General features: G+C 47.3%; 1 protein-coding gene across 1 annotated transcript; it reads left to right on the top strand.

Annotated features, from left to right (window-relative positions):
* The first annotated feature begins 5,199 nt into the window (after positions 1-5,199).
* Positions 5,200-13,432, top strand: CKAP4 (cytoskeleton associated protein 4). The gene is given in 3 exon segments (XM_040596050.1): positions 5,200-5,304; positions 5,306-5,638; positions 10,317-13,432. Coding segments are annotated over 3 exon segments (1,695 nt in total). The 5' UTR covers positions 5,200-5,274; the 3' UTR covers positions 11,649-13,432.
* The last annotated feature ends 2,335 nt before the right edge of the window (positions 13,433-15,767 follow it).

The raw sequence follows: 15,767 nt of genomic DNA, 5'->3' as shown, positions 1-15,767 counted from the left end.
CAACTTTAAAGGAAAAAGTTTCTCAGGGATATCACCCTACACCACAAAATAAGAGATGGAATTCTAGAAAGCAATGGCTTTAAAAACAACTTCTATTTTTCAGGTGCAGCAGTGCCCTTCTCCTACAGCACACCAGCTATTTTGGGTCCCATTCTTAAGTACTTAGCTTGTTCTAGCTATATATATATCTGAGATGTGCATCTGTATATATAGCTGGGGCACCAAAGACGTGCTTCAAGATTTCAGTCCAAAGGCCAAGAGTAAGTTAGACTTATTGCAGTACTCAGCACTTAACCTCCTTTTTGGTTTCAACTCCTTCCTGATTGAAGCTGTAGGCCATTATATGGATCTTGAAGTAGATTACCTACCGTGGAGACTTTATCCACAGAGAAATGTCACTTGTTACTTTTGTCTGTGTCTTCCACAATGTCAGCCAGGAAAATAATTGTACAGCCTTTAAATTTGTTCTGCTCAATTAAGATCAGTGTCCTTGTGTCTTTTATATAAGACATGCAAGTATGTGCTGGTTTTGGCTGGGATAGAGTTATTTTTCTTCATAGTAGCTAGTATGGGGCTATATTTTGGATTTGTGCTGAAAACAGTGTGGATAATAGGGGGATGTTTTTGTTACTGCTGAGTAGTGCTCACCCAGAGCCAAGGCCTTTTCGGCCTTTGATAAAAACTGTTCTTATCTCAACTCATGAGTTTTCTCACTTTTACTCTTCTAATTCTCTCCCCCCATCCTACTGGGGGGAGTGAGTGAGTGGCTGTGCAATGATTAGTTGCTGGCTGGGGTTAAACAGCAAAAGGGTACAAATTTGGAATTTTGACTGTTGTCTCAAGTTGGCCTTAATTCTTGGCCTTTCACTACAGAAGCACTGTTAATTGAAAGGAAGGACTAGTTTCTGCTCAGCCTTTGCAGCAAGTTAGTTCATACCCTGTCTTTACTGTTACCAGTAAAACTGGTGGAGACAATAAAGCATAAGATTAATGCAGTGCTTTACCCAGCAAACAGCAATGCAGCTACTGAGTGAGTAGGACATGCAGCTGCATTTAGCCCCGCAGATCAGAAATGTCCCAGTACGTGGCTAACCGATGATTAGAGTGGGAGGAGAGGGAAAGGGTAAGGCAAGTTACTGTTTACACCAAGGCCCATGACAACTAAGTTGAGAACATAACTTGAAGTCACAAGATATTTTGCCCTAATCCTAATAACTGAGCCAGGCAGACTGGCTGTAGCACTAACAGATGGATGTTAAGACTCTGGGTTGACTGAGACCATCAGGCCCAGATTTGATAATAGGCTCAATGGCAAGGAAAAAAAGTCTACAAGGCAGGTGTAAGGATGATTTCTCAGCTTGCTCTTCTGTGGAGTTTCCTGAATTCCAAGGAGAAATAAGTCTTATGAGAGGCAAACAGGATTGCTACTTCTCCCCACCAAAGTATTTGGCTTCAAATTCACAGAGGCAAAACAGACTGTTGAAACTTCTGAGAGAAAACGATAAATCACTGAACTCCCCAGCTGCACCAGTCTGCAGTGCCTAGCTACTTGATCACCTCAGCAAATTCTTAATGCACACTCCCCTCAGCACTAATGGTCTGTCTTTCTGTGGATAGGAAATAAAGTTTGACCTGCTGTGTCAAACACAATGAGAAGCTGTTTGCAGAGTGGTGCTCTTGGTCATAAATAGTTTGTATTGGTTCCTTGGTGAGAAAAAGACTTGGCTAGTCCATCACTAACATTTTCCTTGTCACAGCCAAGCTGGAGGAGAAACGGTATGACAGTTACCTATGCTGCCTTACTACCTGAAACTTTACATCCCTTGATGCTTAACATTGATGATCCTTTTGATTATTGTCTCTGGTAACGTCCATATGGCTCAGTTTTTATGGTAAACTGCATAAACAGCTTCAGAGCTAAAATCCTAGGTCTTAGGTTACTGCTACAAATCCTGGCCTTTCTAAGCCCTTCCTAAACAGAAATATGAGACACTTACCATAAAGTATGAGACAGCTAAGGCTGTGGCTAGATGCTTCCTGTGGAAACTCTGCTATTCTAGCCCTCACAAGGTGGTTTGTTTGCTGCTGAAGATTTGTACTCGCACGGTATTGAGGAGGACAGAGTATTCTGAGGTCCCTCTTACACTTCAGGGCAAAGCCCTCCCCGCCGCCCCCCCCCCCCCCCCCCCCGCCCCCCCAACCATCCATCACCTCTAGCCATTTCTGGGGTGTATTTAAGACAACCTCCTGACCCTACCCAAGACCTCCACTACTTGTTAGGTTCAGGACAATCTGCTAAACAAGTTCTGTTGTGGTATCCATAACCTGCAGTCACGCCAGCATCCTCTTCAGCTAGTGATTTTTGACCTCTGGTCTGTGCATTTTATAGGATTGCGCTGACAAAATGTCAGAGACAATCAGCTATAAATTCTCCTTCTATCGACCATGCTAGTAGTTACTGACTAGAACACCATCTGTAGACCAATCAGTTAGGTTCACCCTAAATCTTGGCAGAAGTATTGAACGGAACTGGATTTGCCGGTTGACATTAGGGGCTGCGATCCTGCCTAGGTTTAAGATGTGCCGTCTCTGAAGACTATTCAACCTAAAATTTACTAAAAAAAAAAAAAAATGCTGGAAAAGTGCTGGGAATCAAAGGAAAGACCAAGAAAACAAAATGTTTTCCAGGACAAAACTTGATTGGATTTCTTGCTGTAATCAAATGGAGAAAAAGATGCATTAGCACCTCAAGCTTTTATCTTGCAAGGAGTTATAGGTTGCATGTTAATGTAATGAACTTCCACTCATGGAATTACTTTTGGCAAGTGATGCACTTCAGTATAACATAAAAGCATAAGAAGGAAATAAATTTGCACCAGCAGTTCAGCAGCCTAGGTGCAGAACTGGAAAGAACTTGCTGCTACTAACTTTTTTGTGTCTTAGAGACACTGAAGCTACATGTGTAAGATCTTTGCCCAGAAGCCCTGGTAGAGCTTTAAAGCATTTTTTTCATTCATGACTCTGTGTCTTGAACAGAATTGTCATTCATCCCACACAGATCTTTAATATGAGCAAATATTAACAGATACAAACTTGATACAGGCTTTTAAATTAGCTTTGGGTATAAAGATATACATAAACATACAGAAAAAGAGTCTAAGGGAGAAGCTAACTGCCAAGAACTTTTCGTTGCATTGTTCTTAAAAAAACAAATAGCAAATCCTTTTGAAACTGCCACCATTACTACTGGTTATCTAGCAGTTGTTCGCTTTCAGCCCAGGTCTAAATCCATTATTGCTTTGCATGATCCTCGTCATGAACCCTCTGAGAGAACGTGAGACAGAGGCAGTAATAGAAGTCTACCATGTAAGCCTTTCTGGTATTAGTAATTGTGAAAGAAAGGGACAATAAGGGATCGGCTTACTTTGTTCATTGATCATCTTGTAATGAAATGAAAGACAGTTTTCAGAAGTACTCGAGAGTCCATCCTGATACCCTAGCTACTCAGCACATCTTTCGGATAGGAGGAAGGTAGTGGTAGAAGCTGAGTGGCCTCATTGGTCTGGCAGTTGGACTAGATGATCATTGCAGGTCTCTCCCAACTGGAACTATTCAGTTCTGTTCTGTTCCATTTGTCTGAAACGTGGGTAAGTGTGGGGACCACGCAGTGAAGAAGATTATTAGCATGTTTTTATTATAGGATTATTCAATAGAAACTCTGTTACATTGGACACTGTTACAACACTTGACCTACCTCCAGAATTCTGGGTTCAAGTGCCTCACGGAAGCCACCTGCAACATGCAGACTCCAGCTCCTTGCAAGCTCTCTTCTACTAACTGAAACAGCAACTTCTAGTATGTATCTTGCTTTTGAATCTTCAGGCAACTCATGAAACAGTTTCTGGGCAGGAGAATAACTTGTTTTCAGTTTCAAATGAAGCGGTGAACAAGACATCAGCATGGGCAACTCAAGAACTAAAGGCATGGGAGGGCTCAAGAACTGAAGAAGGTCAAGCAAATGCAAGTGCAATGTACTCCATCAGCTAGTATATGAAGAAGTCTGTATTGCTGTTGCCTGCAATGTACCTATTAAGGTTTAAAAAAAATATGCCCCAGTCCTTTCTTGCAAAAATTATGACTCACTTCTCGAATTGTAACCTATAGTTACAAAAATCAGATGCAGTGACACGCTTTGGCCTTGCACTGTGCATGTGTGGACAACTTTACATGTTACAAAAAATCCTTCCCTGTAAGCCATCAGTGATTAAGAAATTACCTCTTTGATCTGCCTTGCTCCCTCCTTCCCCACTCTCCTTTTCTTGCTGGCATATCCAAATCAGCCAGCTCCCACCTCCTTCTAATCTGCCTTCTTACTAGCAGGAGAAAAATTGAGAGCACGAAGATCAAACGACGGGTCTGCGTTGCGCAGCCGGGCAGGCCCTAGCTGGAGCCGACGGCAGGGAAGGCCGGCTCAGCCTTTCCTGAACTGTGCCGGGACATGCTCTGTTGGGAAGATGAAGGCAGCGGGCTCATGCCGACGTGGTGAGGCAAAAGAGCATGCCCGGAGTGCGAAGGCTCCACCGGGAATTTCGGTGCTGAGCTCCCAGCCCCGACCGAGTGTGCTCGGACAAAGTGGTCAGTGAAACCCGGAGGCACTGCTGTGTGCCCGAGGGACCAGCCTGGTGCCAAGTCTCTGCTCTAGAGGCACTAAAGGCAGAGCGGAGGGGTTCTCTGTGCAGGCAACAACTTTTTCCCCACGCTTTGCTCTTGGAGCTTGCTGCAGTCGTTTCAGCCGGAATCACAAGCAAAGCAGAAGTTGCAGGAGGCAGGAGCCCGCCGCGCTCTGCCACCAGAACTGAAAACCAGCAGCGGGACCGGGCTGGGCGTGGGGACACCTGAGCGCCGGGGCTGCGAGGGGGGAAGGCCCGGCCCACCCCGCCCTGAGACCCCCGGGCCGGGTCCCGCGGGCAGCCGTGGCCGAGGCTGCCCCGGCCGGGAGAGGGTCTGTCAGCCCGGGGCCGGGCGGGGGCTGCCCGCCCTCCCCCGCCCGTTGCCTCCTCCGGGACGGGGCCGAGCCCGTGTGCGTGGCGGCTCCCCCCGGGACGGACCGGGGCCGTCCCCGTGTGCGTGGCGGCTCCCCGGGGCGGGGGCCGGGGCGGGGCAGAGAGCGCGGCGCTGCCCGGGCCGCCGCCGCCGCCGCCCTCCCTCCATCCCGCCCTCCCTCGCCCGCTCCCGCTGCTCACGCTCCGCGCACGACGGCGGCGGCGTCCCGCCATGTCGGCCGCCAAGCACCGGGGCCCTAAGGGGGGGCAGCCCGCCCGCCGCCGCCGCCGCCGCCAACGAGAGGGGCGCCCAGGCCGGCGGGGCCGAGGAGGCGGCGGCGAAGAAGTCGGCGGCGGCGGCGCACGGCCGGGGCGGCAGGGCCGCCGCGGGGGCCGGGGGGGGCCGCTCCGGCGCTGGCCACCGCCGCGGCTGGGCGCTGCTGCTGGGCGCCGCGGTGGTGCTGGGCGCCGCGCTGCCCGCCGGCTGGTACGTGCGGCAGCTGCGGGAGGAGGTCGGGCGCAGCGCCCGGGAGAGAGAGGCCTCCGGCCGGCAGCGGCAGGAGCTGGCCGCCACCCTGGACGCCGTGGTGCAGAAGGTAGCGCGGCGCCGGGCACCGCCGGGGGCGGGCGGGGTGACCCGCGGGGCCGCTCCGCGGTGGCGGCGCCGGCAGCGGGCGGGAGGGCGAGCAGGGCGCGGGGACCGTCAGGGACTCGGCATTGCTCGGGGGGGCGGGGGCCAACAATTGCTTGGGGAGTAACGGGGGGGTTAACCCCTTTAAATAAGCAGCCGCGCAGCTCTCGGATAGCCCGGCTTGCGGGAAAGCAAGCGCGTCCCATTGCCGCCTGCCGCCTCTCGCTCCGTGAAGATGCTTCCGCGCCGTTACAGGGACAAACCGAGCCTGGGCCGCGCTTTGCCGCGCGCCTGCAGACGTGGCCACGGTAAAGCGAGAAATCCCTGGCAGGGAGCGCCGAGCGGGGCCGGGCCGGGCGGGGCGGGGCGGGGCGGACCCCGGGACAGCCGGCAGCGGCGGCCGCAGCCGCTCCTTGCCTGGTTCGCTCTTCCAGGACTTGGGCGCGAAGCCATTTTATGTAATGCAGTCAGCACGCTTACGTGTTGGCAGCAGTGCAGACCTGCAGTTTCGAGAGCTTGCTGGCGGTAATTTTATGTCTTCGACTCCCGCAAATCTTTTCAAACCGAGTGTGGCCGGTGGGCTGCTCTTTGTCACCACGTCGAGTGGTCAGATGTGCGTGCAGAGGGAGATGGTGTGGCAGCACATCTGGAATGTGGCAGGAGCCTGCCTCAACATCCCCGTGTGCTCTAAAAACCGAAACGTGCCAGCTTCAGCAAACAGCAAAGACCGTGCCAGAAACAGTGCTCCTGCTGTGTGCTGCCCTCCACATTCCTGCTGCTGCCTCCGGCCAAGGGAACGAGAGTGTCCACAGCAGTCCAGGATTGCAGAAGAGCTGTGAAGTTGTTGGCAAAGGGTGTAGCTCAAGTGAAGTGAAAGAGATGCTAATTTCCCTCATTTTTTTCACTCTGGCCTTATTAGCCCCTGAGCTAGAGTTTCAGAAACAGCACTGTCCATCTGGATATGGCTTAGAGTACCTAAACCCTTTAAAAATGACATCTGTGAGGCATATCATCAACATAATCAAGTTCCTGTCTAGGGTATAGGTAAATAGGTTGGAAAGCAGTATGTAAAGTTACAACTGAGTCGGATCAAAGGAAAGGAAATTCTTGTCTCAGCTTGACGGCTTTCTGCACAGCGTGCCATGCAGATTCCCTGTATTCCCTGCAAGCTCGGGCCCAGGCCGGCAGTGGGGGGACAGGATGGTGGGATGGGCGCTGGCAGAGATCCTCTGGCTGTTCTGTGGTGATCCCAGAAGCGCGGCAGCCTGCACACGTGGAGTTTGTAGGATCAGTCTCGGTGTTTCCCCTCCCTTACAACAAAGAAGAAAAAGAAAACTCACATGAGAGGGGAAAAGGGTTGTAAAATCCAGGGCTATCGTGTTGTTTCTGAACCTGATTTTAAGTCCTGGGGGGTTTTATTCACTGATGGCCGGGGCATGATTTGAACTAGCAAGAGTTGTGGTTTTTTCCTAGTTTTTAAGGCATTTTTACAGACTCTTTGTAGGAAAGAAGAAATTGCAGTCACAGGGCATGCAGGACCTAAATTTACAATACAGGAGTATAGAACCCAGGTGTATGAGCAATGTATAAGCCCTTCCAAGCATAGGTATGGGTGCAATTTGCTGTCTCCCATCTCCATGTCATTGCAGAAAATCCTAAGCAGATGTTATGTATTCTAGGGTACAGGTATATAACAGAAGTTTATAAATAGTTGGTTTCAAGGAGAACTGAAACTTTATTTGCGTATAGCAGATGGCTGATGTTAGACATAAAGTAGTGCAAGAATGGAAGGTGGGGGAAAGAGATCACACATAGTTTTGGTGTAACCCTTGAAAGCTTTGCTTGCTGTGGTTTGTGTTGTCTTTGCAAAGAATATACTTGAAGAGGAGACCAGGCTGTATTTCATTGCTTTATAGAAGTGCAGGGTCCTGCATGGTACTTACAGAGGGCCATCAGCGCAGGCTGCTGTGCGGAACTGGCTTTGCCCTTCAGTCTTTTACTGCAGAGAGCTCCTGTCAGGAGTGTGTGTTATATAAACTCATCTGCTTTACACATCAGCAATAGGAAGAGAAAGGAGATGATACGTAAGTTTGGTCTTTAATATAGAACGATCCTCAGAGAGGCCAAAGTTGTTCCGTGGTTAAACACAAGATAGCATGACCACTTAGAGAAGACATAGTTGTTAGCAATAGATATATTTTTATGTGCTATTTATGATGGTAAACCTTTCAAGGGCAGTGGTTTCAAACCTTGCCAGCCATGAACACTGAACAGGCAAACTTGCACGTAGGTGCACACACAAACCAACTGTGTAGTGAATATGATCTACTACTTTGAAGTTGTGAATTTTACCCTTGTTGTGCAAGGGTTTTGCTTTGGGCCCCAGTGGCACTTGGTTAGGACAGATCAGACTAGAAGCTGGTCTAATTTGAAGACCCCAGTCCATTTTTATTATGTCAGAGCTCTCCGATCTTCAAGTGGCTGGCCCAGCTGGAAGTATAGGAAAATAGCTTCAAGTTAACACCATGGGCATTGCCTGAATGCAGTGGAGGAGCAGGTGTAAGGTACTTCCACTGCAGAGGGGTGGGATCTGTCTCTGTCAAACATAGCAGCAGAGACCTGGCCCTTTGCACACTTCTCCTAGCCATTTCTGATGCCTTTTCATAGACTAACAATTGAAGATGCTTAGTTGCAAATACAAATTTGGTGATTTGGTTGGAATGTGTCAAAGAAAATACATTTTCGTAAGAGGGGGAGAAGAACTTCCCTGTATATGTCTTTTAGATTTCCGAAGTCTGTTTATAGCGATACAGAAAAAGCGGTCTGTGTGGAGAAAATCAGAGTGAATAACAGCTAAGATGTAATGAAAATGGGATTGGTAAGTCAGTATCATGGCTGGTGCCCTGCTGCAGTATGTATGGCATATCACCTGCTTCCTCCCCACCCTTTAGCTCATTTCTAGTTTCGTATGTGAACACTAGAGAATACAAGTATAGGGGACATAAAGTCGTTACAAACCTTTTTTACAGAAGGGGGAAAAAATCAGTCATCTTTATGAGCATTCTTAAAACTGTGGGGATCTATTGAGGCAAGAGTAAGTCTCATGGCCAAACTCTGCAATCCTTACACAGTGTAGACTTCCGTGAAGACCAGGGAGGATTTGGCCAGGGATTTAGTCTTACAAAAATACATATGAATAACTGAATTTCTAGTCAGTAAGTCTGTTAGGTCTTTTGAAAATAATTTCTAGGTTTAGAGTCTGACTGGGAACTGGTAGAGCCTCCTTCAGTTAAAAAGCAAAGAAGCTCTGTATATTTCTTTCTAAGAACATATAAAATATACTTCCTTCTATTTATAAAATAAAACCACCCCTCCAGCTGTATATCTAATCATTAAACATGGTAACCCATGTGGCATGACTGATTAATGTACCACTCAGACACAAGGAGTAGCGTGAGGGAAGGCAAGATGCATTACTCAGCACTTGCCATCCTGCCAAAGCCTTGAGGTATTTTCTACGTGATGGATTCCTGTTGCAGCTAGTGGGAGTGCTTACACTGCTTTACAAAGTTTAAAAAAACACAACACACACACACACACAGAGCCTTCTTCACAGTCCTGAGACTGATACTCTGCTTGGCCTCAAAATTAAGTAATGCGTGCTTCCCTGGCCTGGATCTTACCTTTAAATGCGAGAGTAAATGAATGTGGCAGCCACTCACCCCTTGACCTTTTCACTCTTGCTACAACTAAACCCAAATGTAAAGACAGTTTTTGTACTTGGGAAGCTTAATAGCATACCTGATCCAGTGGTAACAGCTTTCTGCATTAACCTGAGACAGATGCAAGTCAGTCCCCTTGGCAGCTGCTATGGCTTTGTTCACTGCCTGTGTACATACATGTACCCCTGTTCACTAAGAGCATGTGGGTGTTCTCATGTGTGAATAATGAGGTACTAAGTATTTAAAGCCTTAAAGCATTTCTATGTTTTTTATCTTAAAAAGTAGTTAAGAAGAAAGCTGTGTCTCCATTGGTGTCTAAGAGCAGCAAAGTGTCATGATTACAACTCCCATTCCCCAGACATTCCCAGCTCCCCTTTCCCCCTAATTTTTCCCATTACTCTTTCTTGACTCCTGTGAACTTCTTTCATGTTCAGGAATTGGCCTTGGGTCTTACTGCCTGCTATAGTCTAATCCCAGCTTTTCTGTATTCAGAAGCTGATGCCAGATGTTCTTTAGGGTTTTTTTTACCCATCCCTTTCCTCCTTCATGGACTTGTGGCCTGTATGACCAGCAGTCGTATAGGGGGGAGATGGATCAGGGGTCTGGATGCAAACTCTGGAGATCTGAGTTTGATTTTCACTTCCATGGATTTTCTGGATCGTCTGTGGCAGGTCAGTGAGGCCAAGGATCCTTAGCAGAAGATGGATGTATCTATAGAGCTGTAAGGCTCTAGATGCTGGGCTTTTTGTGCCTCCTGTATCTGTATGTCATAGGGTCACCTCAGGTGTGGAGCATGAAGGATTGCAGGGTGATCAGATAATTTCATATGGTTACAAGAGCCGTAAGGATTTTAGCCACAAAAGGTGAGGATGTAGGTAAGGATGAAGTTTTAAGTATTAAACATGTGGATTTCTGTTTTAGGTGCGTTCCCTTCAAGCCACATTTGGAGAATTTGAATCCATGATGAAAATTACTCAGCAGAAGCAGGAGGTTACTGAGAAGGCTGTTAAACAAGGGGAGAGTGAAATAAACAGGATCAGTGAAGTGCTTCAGAAGCTGCAAAATGAAATTTTGAAAGACTTGTCTGATGGCATCCACATGGTGAAGGATGCAAGGGAACGAGACTTCACATCTCTGGAAAACACAGTGGAAGAGAGACTAACAGAGCTAACCAAGTCTATAAACGATAACATTGCTGTATTCACTGAAGTCCAGCAAAGGAGCCAAGATGAAATCAACAGTATGAAAGCAAAGGTTGCTTCACTGGAAGAGGCAGATGTCTATAAACATGAAATTAAGGTGCTAAAAGATGCTTTTGATGAGATGCAAGCGTCCATGAAAACCAAAGAAAAGGACATAGAGACCTTGAAGAGTACAATAGACTCCATGGAGTCTGATGTGTATACTGAAGTGAAAGAGCTAGTCAACCTCAAACAAGAACACGAGAAATTCAAAGAGGCTGCGGATACTGAACACCTTTCATTAAAAGCTTTACAAGAGAAAGTTCTGAGAGCTGAGGATTCTATCATGCAGCTCCCTAGTGACATTAAAAGACTCGATGAAGATTTACTGCAAGTTAAAGCTGACCTCAACAAATGGGAAGAAAATGAACTCTTCAGAAAAGCATTAGAAACTTTTGGGAAGAACAGTGAAGGACTGGAGTCTCGATTGAGGCACATAGAAGACAGCCTGGAATCTCTAACTTCTGTTGCTGCTGAAAACAGTGAAAAGTTGCAATCTTTCCTTTCGAAGGAGGCAGAGTATGAGAATAAGCTCAGCACCCTAGAGCAAAGCGTTACTGCTTTTCAAGGAATCTCAGATATGGATATAACTTCAGTCACAGACATTCTGAAAAATCTTGGTGAATCACAGACTTCGTTGTACAATGACGTGGAAAACTTGAGGAGAAGCATCAGCGACCTGCCATCTTCTGGTGCTCTTCAGGATGTCCAGAAGCAAATTAGTACTTTGTTAGATCAAGAGAGTCTTCAAACGGGTCAAGGACATTCTCAAGGCTATCTTGAAAAATTTTCTTCTGTGGAAGGCTCTGTAGATGAACTGAGATCTTCTGTCAGCCAGGTTGATTCCGATTTGAAAATGATAAGAACTGCAGTGGATAGTTTAGTTTCCTACTCGGTGAAAATTGAAAATAATGAGAACAACTTGGAATCTGTGAAGAGCTCAATAGATGACCTGAGGAATGATCTGGAAAGGTTGTTTGTGAAAGTAGAAAAAATACATGAAAAAGTTTAGGCAGCGGTGTTCCTTGTGCAAATAATGGATTAAGGAGAATAGCTTTTGTATGCCCAGTTTTTTACTCTTTTTAAAAGCAATTTGATACCTCCAAAGAGAATAAGAATACTTTAATAATAGAGACAGTTCTGCTTATTTCCTTTATTTCTCTTTTGTGTAGTGTTTTTTTGGTGGTTTTGTGTTTGTTTGTTTTAAATTGTTTTAAGAAGACATGAGTTTAGTTGGGGGTTGAGTTTCTAAGGGCTCGTCTTCTCTATTAAAAAGTTGTACCGCTGTAACTGTGGTGGTATAACTAAGGCACTACAGCCTTGTTAGCATGGGCACATATTTAATGGCATGAAGGTGTTTCACACTATGACACTAGATAGCCCACACGGAAGGGCTACAGCTGTTCTGGTACAAAAAACATACTGCTGTACACACTGAGAATTTTACTGGTATGTTTTAGTTTAGGAAACAAATGAACAAAACTACATCCCTATCTTGAACTGTTTTGACCAGTAAGTTTGTAAACTTAAGTGTAGACCGGGTTTGAAGCAACTCATCCATTTCTGCAGTTTGGGACTCAGCCATGGAGTCAGTTTACCAGGCATCAGCTGAGATGTAGTGTATTTCGTGAGTCCTTAATCTGTGCCACAGAGCTAACAAGGGGCTAGCTGCACCCCCCGAAAGGAAGGTTTGAGGTAAGTGGCATTGCTTGGGGCTAAGACCTGAGAGAGGTGTTCTGCTACATGGCTGGAGAGATTCATTCTTTCTGGTCACAGCTGCCTTTGCCAGTATCCCGAGCTGCTGGTGCAGAAGATCAGTGCTTAGAAGGGACACCTGAAGGATGGGATTGATTTCAAGAGGGTACTATAATATTTGTGTTGTATTTTTGGACTGTTTACATGATGAAGTTGTGTCTTTCCTGGAAAGGCTAATTTGTCTGTGATACAGGATTTTCTGTAAAAACGACAACGAATTTGAATGAGGAAGGAGAAGGACTAAAACCGTACCTCTTGTGTTCCATGTGTAGCAAGCATGCTGATGGTAATAGTACACTCCAAAACACACAAGGGGGAAAATCACCATGAAATCAGCAGAATTGCTTCTAAGATGTATACATTTCCAAGTTTTCACACAGCTGACAGTGACCTGAAGTCTTGTTACATATTCAGGACTTGGCGCCTGATTCTTCTCACCATTGTTGTCACTGGGTGTCTGCCTGGGGCATTGGTAGCAAAGGATCCTTCTAGGAACTGGCTGAGAGTGAGGAAAAAGTACCATAATTCTCTAGATTTTCATTTTAAAACCACTTTCTCATGGAACTTTCTTGGTTTTCTGTCTTTTTGGAAAGGATTTCTAATATCCCTCCTTTTCAAGCTTACTTTTGAACTTTATCCAAAGATCTGGTAAAGGAGTCTGCACACAGATAGCTTGCAAATAGGTTATGGACATCATGCCCACCTCAGCCTGCGCTAGCCAGATCCTTGGCTATGTTAGAAGAAGAATTCCTAAAAACAGCACCTCCCAGAAGTGGTGTGCTTGTGGGAACAGCACAGATGAAAAGGAGTTCTAGGTAAATAAGATCCCAAACCATGTCTAGTGTTGTACCCACTGTAAGCAGGGAAGAATTGCTGGCAAAGAAAGAGGGACCCACGGCATTAAGGTCACTGTTGGAACTGCACTGTTCTTTGTTGACTTCTCAAATTTTGAACAATGTTGTTTAGGTTACTGTGAAATGAACTGTATGGCTTATTTGCTGTATTTTTAATACATAATAAACATTTGGAATATTCTTTGCACCTTTTTCTGATTGCTGCTTACTTGACGTTGCATTTCCTGGGATGCTGCCAGTGGGGTAGAGGAAGGGCCTTGGGGGAAGCACCAGATGTAACCCAGCCCTGCACTTGGGCTCAGCCTTCGCAGGGGAACACGGAGGCACTCCTTCCTGTGGCAGTTACGGACCAACTCTTGAAAATAGGATTTGAGTCGGGTCAATGCAGCTGTGCTGACACCAGGCTCAGGAGCCCAAGACGATAGTTGTGAGGTGTGAAATACTTCATTTATGTAATGAATGAATGCTATGTCAGACACTGCCAGCAATGCCTTGGTAAGACTTTCTCAATGCCTAAAGCACGTAGAACAGAAATAATGTACAGAATGAACCTACATAATCTTTCCAAAGTGGCTGCTGCTTTTGTATAGCTTTGAATGCTGGATTTCAAGGCCCATAAACTGATACTATCTTCATGATGGATGCCTGGCTTTTGAAAGTTTGGGAAAGGGTGATTTCTAGAGTATGGGCATCATGATGTGCTAGCAATTCCTGAGGCCAAATTCATAGAAGTAGGTAATCCCTGTTACTAGATTACTTATGTAACAAAACAGGTGAGCACACAAGCCTTTCCATGAAAAAGAGATTCAATATAACCTGTTGACAACAAGCTGGCTGTGAGCATGCTGGCTTTAAAGGGTAGTAGCTGCATGATGAGAAAACTTGAAGAGGCTACAGCAGTGCAGCTGGGCCATATTTGAACTCAAAGATTAAATGAAGAATTACTAGTTACGCTTCCAGTATCTTAAATTTTTATAGCAAGCTGTTGAAATTACTTATTTCACTAAATAAGAATAATAGTTTTCTGTAATAGTGATATGGTTGGAGGCAGGCATAATGACAAGGATCCTTTGGCAGACTGGAGGTTCAGCTTTTATATTTGGCTTGACAATTTCATCAAACACAAACACTTCCTAATTCCCTCATAACTGCTCACAGAGCACATCCAGTCCTAGTGCTGCTCTTTACCGCTGTTCTTGACACTTCACAGTAAAGCAGCGGAGGTCTCAAGCAAGACATAGTCTCTGTTGCCAATCTTCTTTCACGTTATTAGTCGTTTATCAATAACACGCTGTTATAGTAACAAACTTAAACCGAAACCGTCTACCTGATTGCTGAGGTATTGATTGAGCTGGTGCATTAACATTTGTCTTCGTTTGCAGCTCTCATCTTGTAAATGGAGAAGCCGTTAACGCTGAGGCCCTGAGTACTTGATCACACTGCAAAGGCCTTGCCCAAAGAGCTGCGCTGGGGGACGTGGTGGAGATAAATCCTGGGCGGCAGCTGCTGCTGCAGGGACTTCTCCCAGCGGGGCTTCTACCACTGCCTCGAGTGGAACAATGCGTAAGAGCTTTCTGGTGGCCTAAACGCGTATGTTAGAAGTTTTATTAACACATGGATGAGTGATTTAGTCTTTTTGCCATCTTATTTGGCGCAACTCAGCTGGTAGTGTAAACAAAGCTGCAGAGAAGTTAAAGGACTACAGCAGAAAAGGCTTTCTGAGACGGACACGCACCACCACAGCCTAAGGTCCTGGTGCGGGCGCTCGGCTCTGCGCAGCGGGGCCAGGGACGGGCTCTGCCCGGTTTGGGGCACCAGGAGAGCTGTGGTGGAGCTGGGGAGACTCTCGAAGAGCAAAATGGTGATGATCAGAGGTAAAATGTCTAGGAAAAGAAGAGATTGAACAATCGCGCCTGCTTAGGCTTGAGAAAAGTGGAGAGGGGGCGGAAGGGAAAAGAGGCGTGAAAGAAATGAAGGACCCTCGACTCCCCGGAGGGCTGTTCTGCGACAGGGACGAGCCCGTCCGGCGGCTGGGGGAGGGTGAGGCGTTACCGGCGGCGGTGCCGCAGGGGCAAGCAGCGGCGCGGCCGCGCAGGTGCGACGGACACCGGTACCGCCGCCACCGGCCGGGTGACCTGCCGCCGTGCCGCTGGCGGGGCGGGGCGGGGGCGGCGGCGGGCGCCCCCCGGTGGCGGCGGCGCGGCGCGGCAGGCGGCTCGCGGCGGCCTGCCCGGGCCGGTGTCCCGCCTGGCGCCTCCCGCCTGCTCCCCCACCTCCCTCCGCCGGGCCCGACGGCGGCATCGGCTCGTGCACCCTCCTTCGTACCCGCCTTGCATGACACCGTCCCCCTGGAAAAACCGCCAGCCGGTGCCGGGCTGATTTTAGAAGCGACTCCTGCTCACTCTGCCCGGTTTAGCCCTTTTGCTAGTGACTGGTCCCTGGCCTGTTGTGTCGCCTGCTCCGTTTGTAGATGTTTAGGGAGGGGGAAGCTGTGGCTGGTTTTGTCTTGGTCTTAGTATCAG

Source organism: Falco naumanni, chromosome 5 (assembly GCF_017639655.2).
Source record: "Falco naumanni isolate bFalNau1 chromosome 5, bFalNau1.pat, whole genome shotgun sequence".
NCBI lineage: Eukaryota > Metazoa > Chordata > Aves > Falconiformes > Falconidae > Falco > Falco naumanni.
This window is presented reverse-complemented; position numbering and strand designations above follow the sequence as displayed.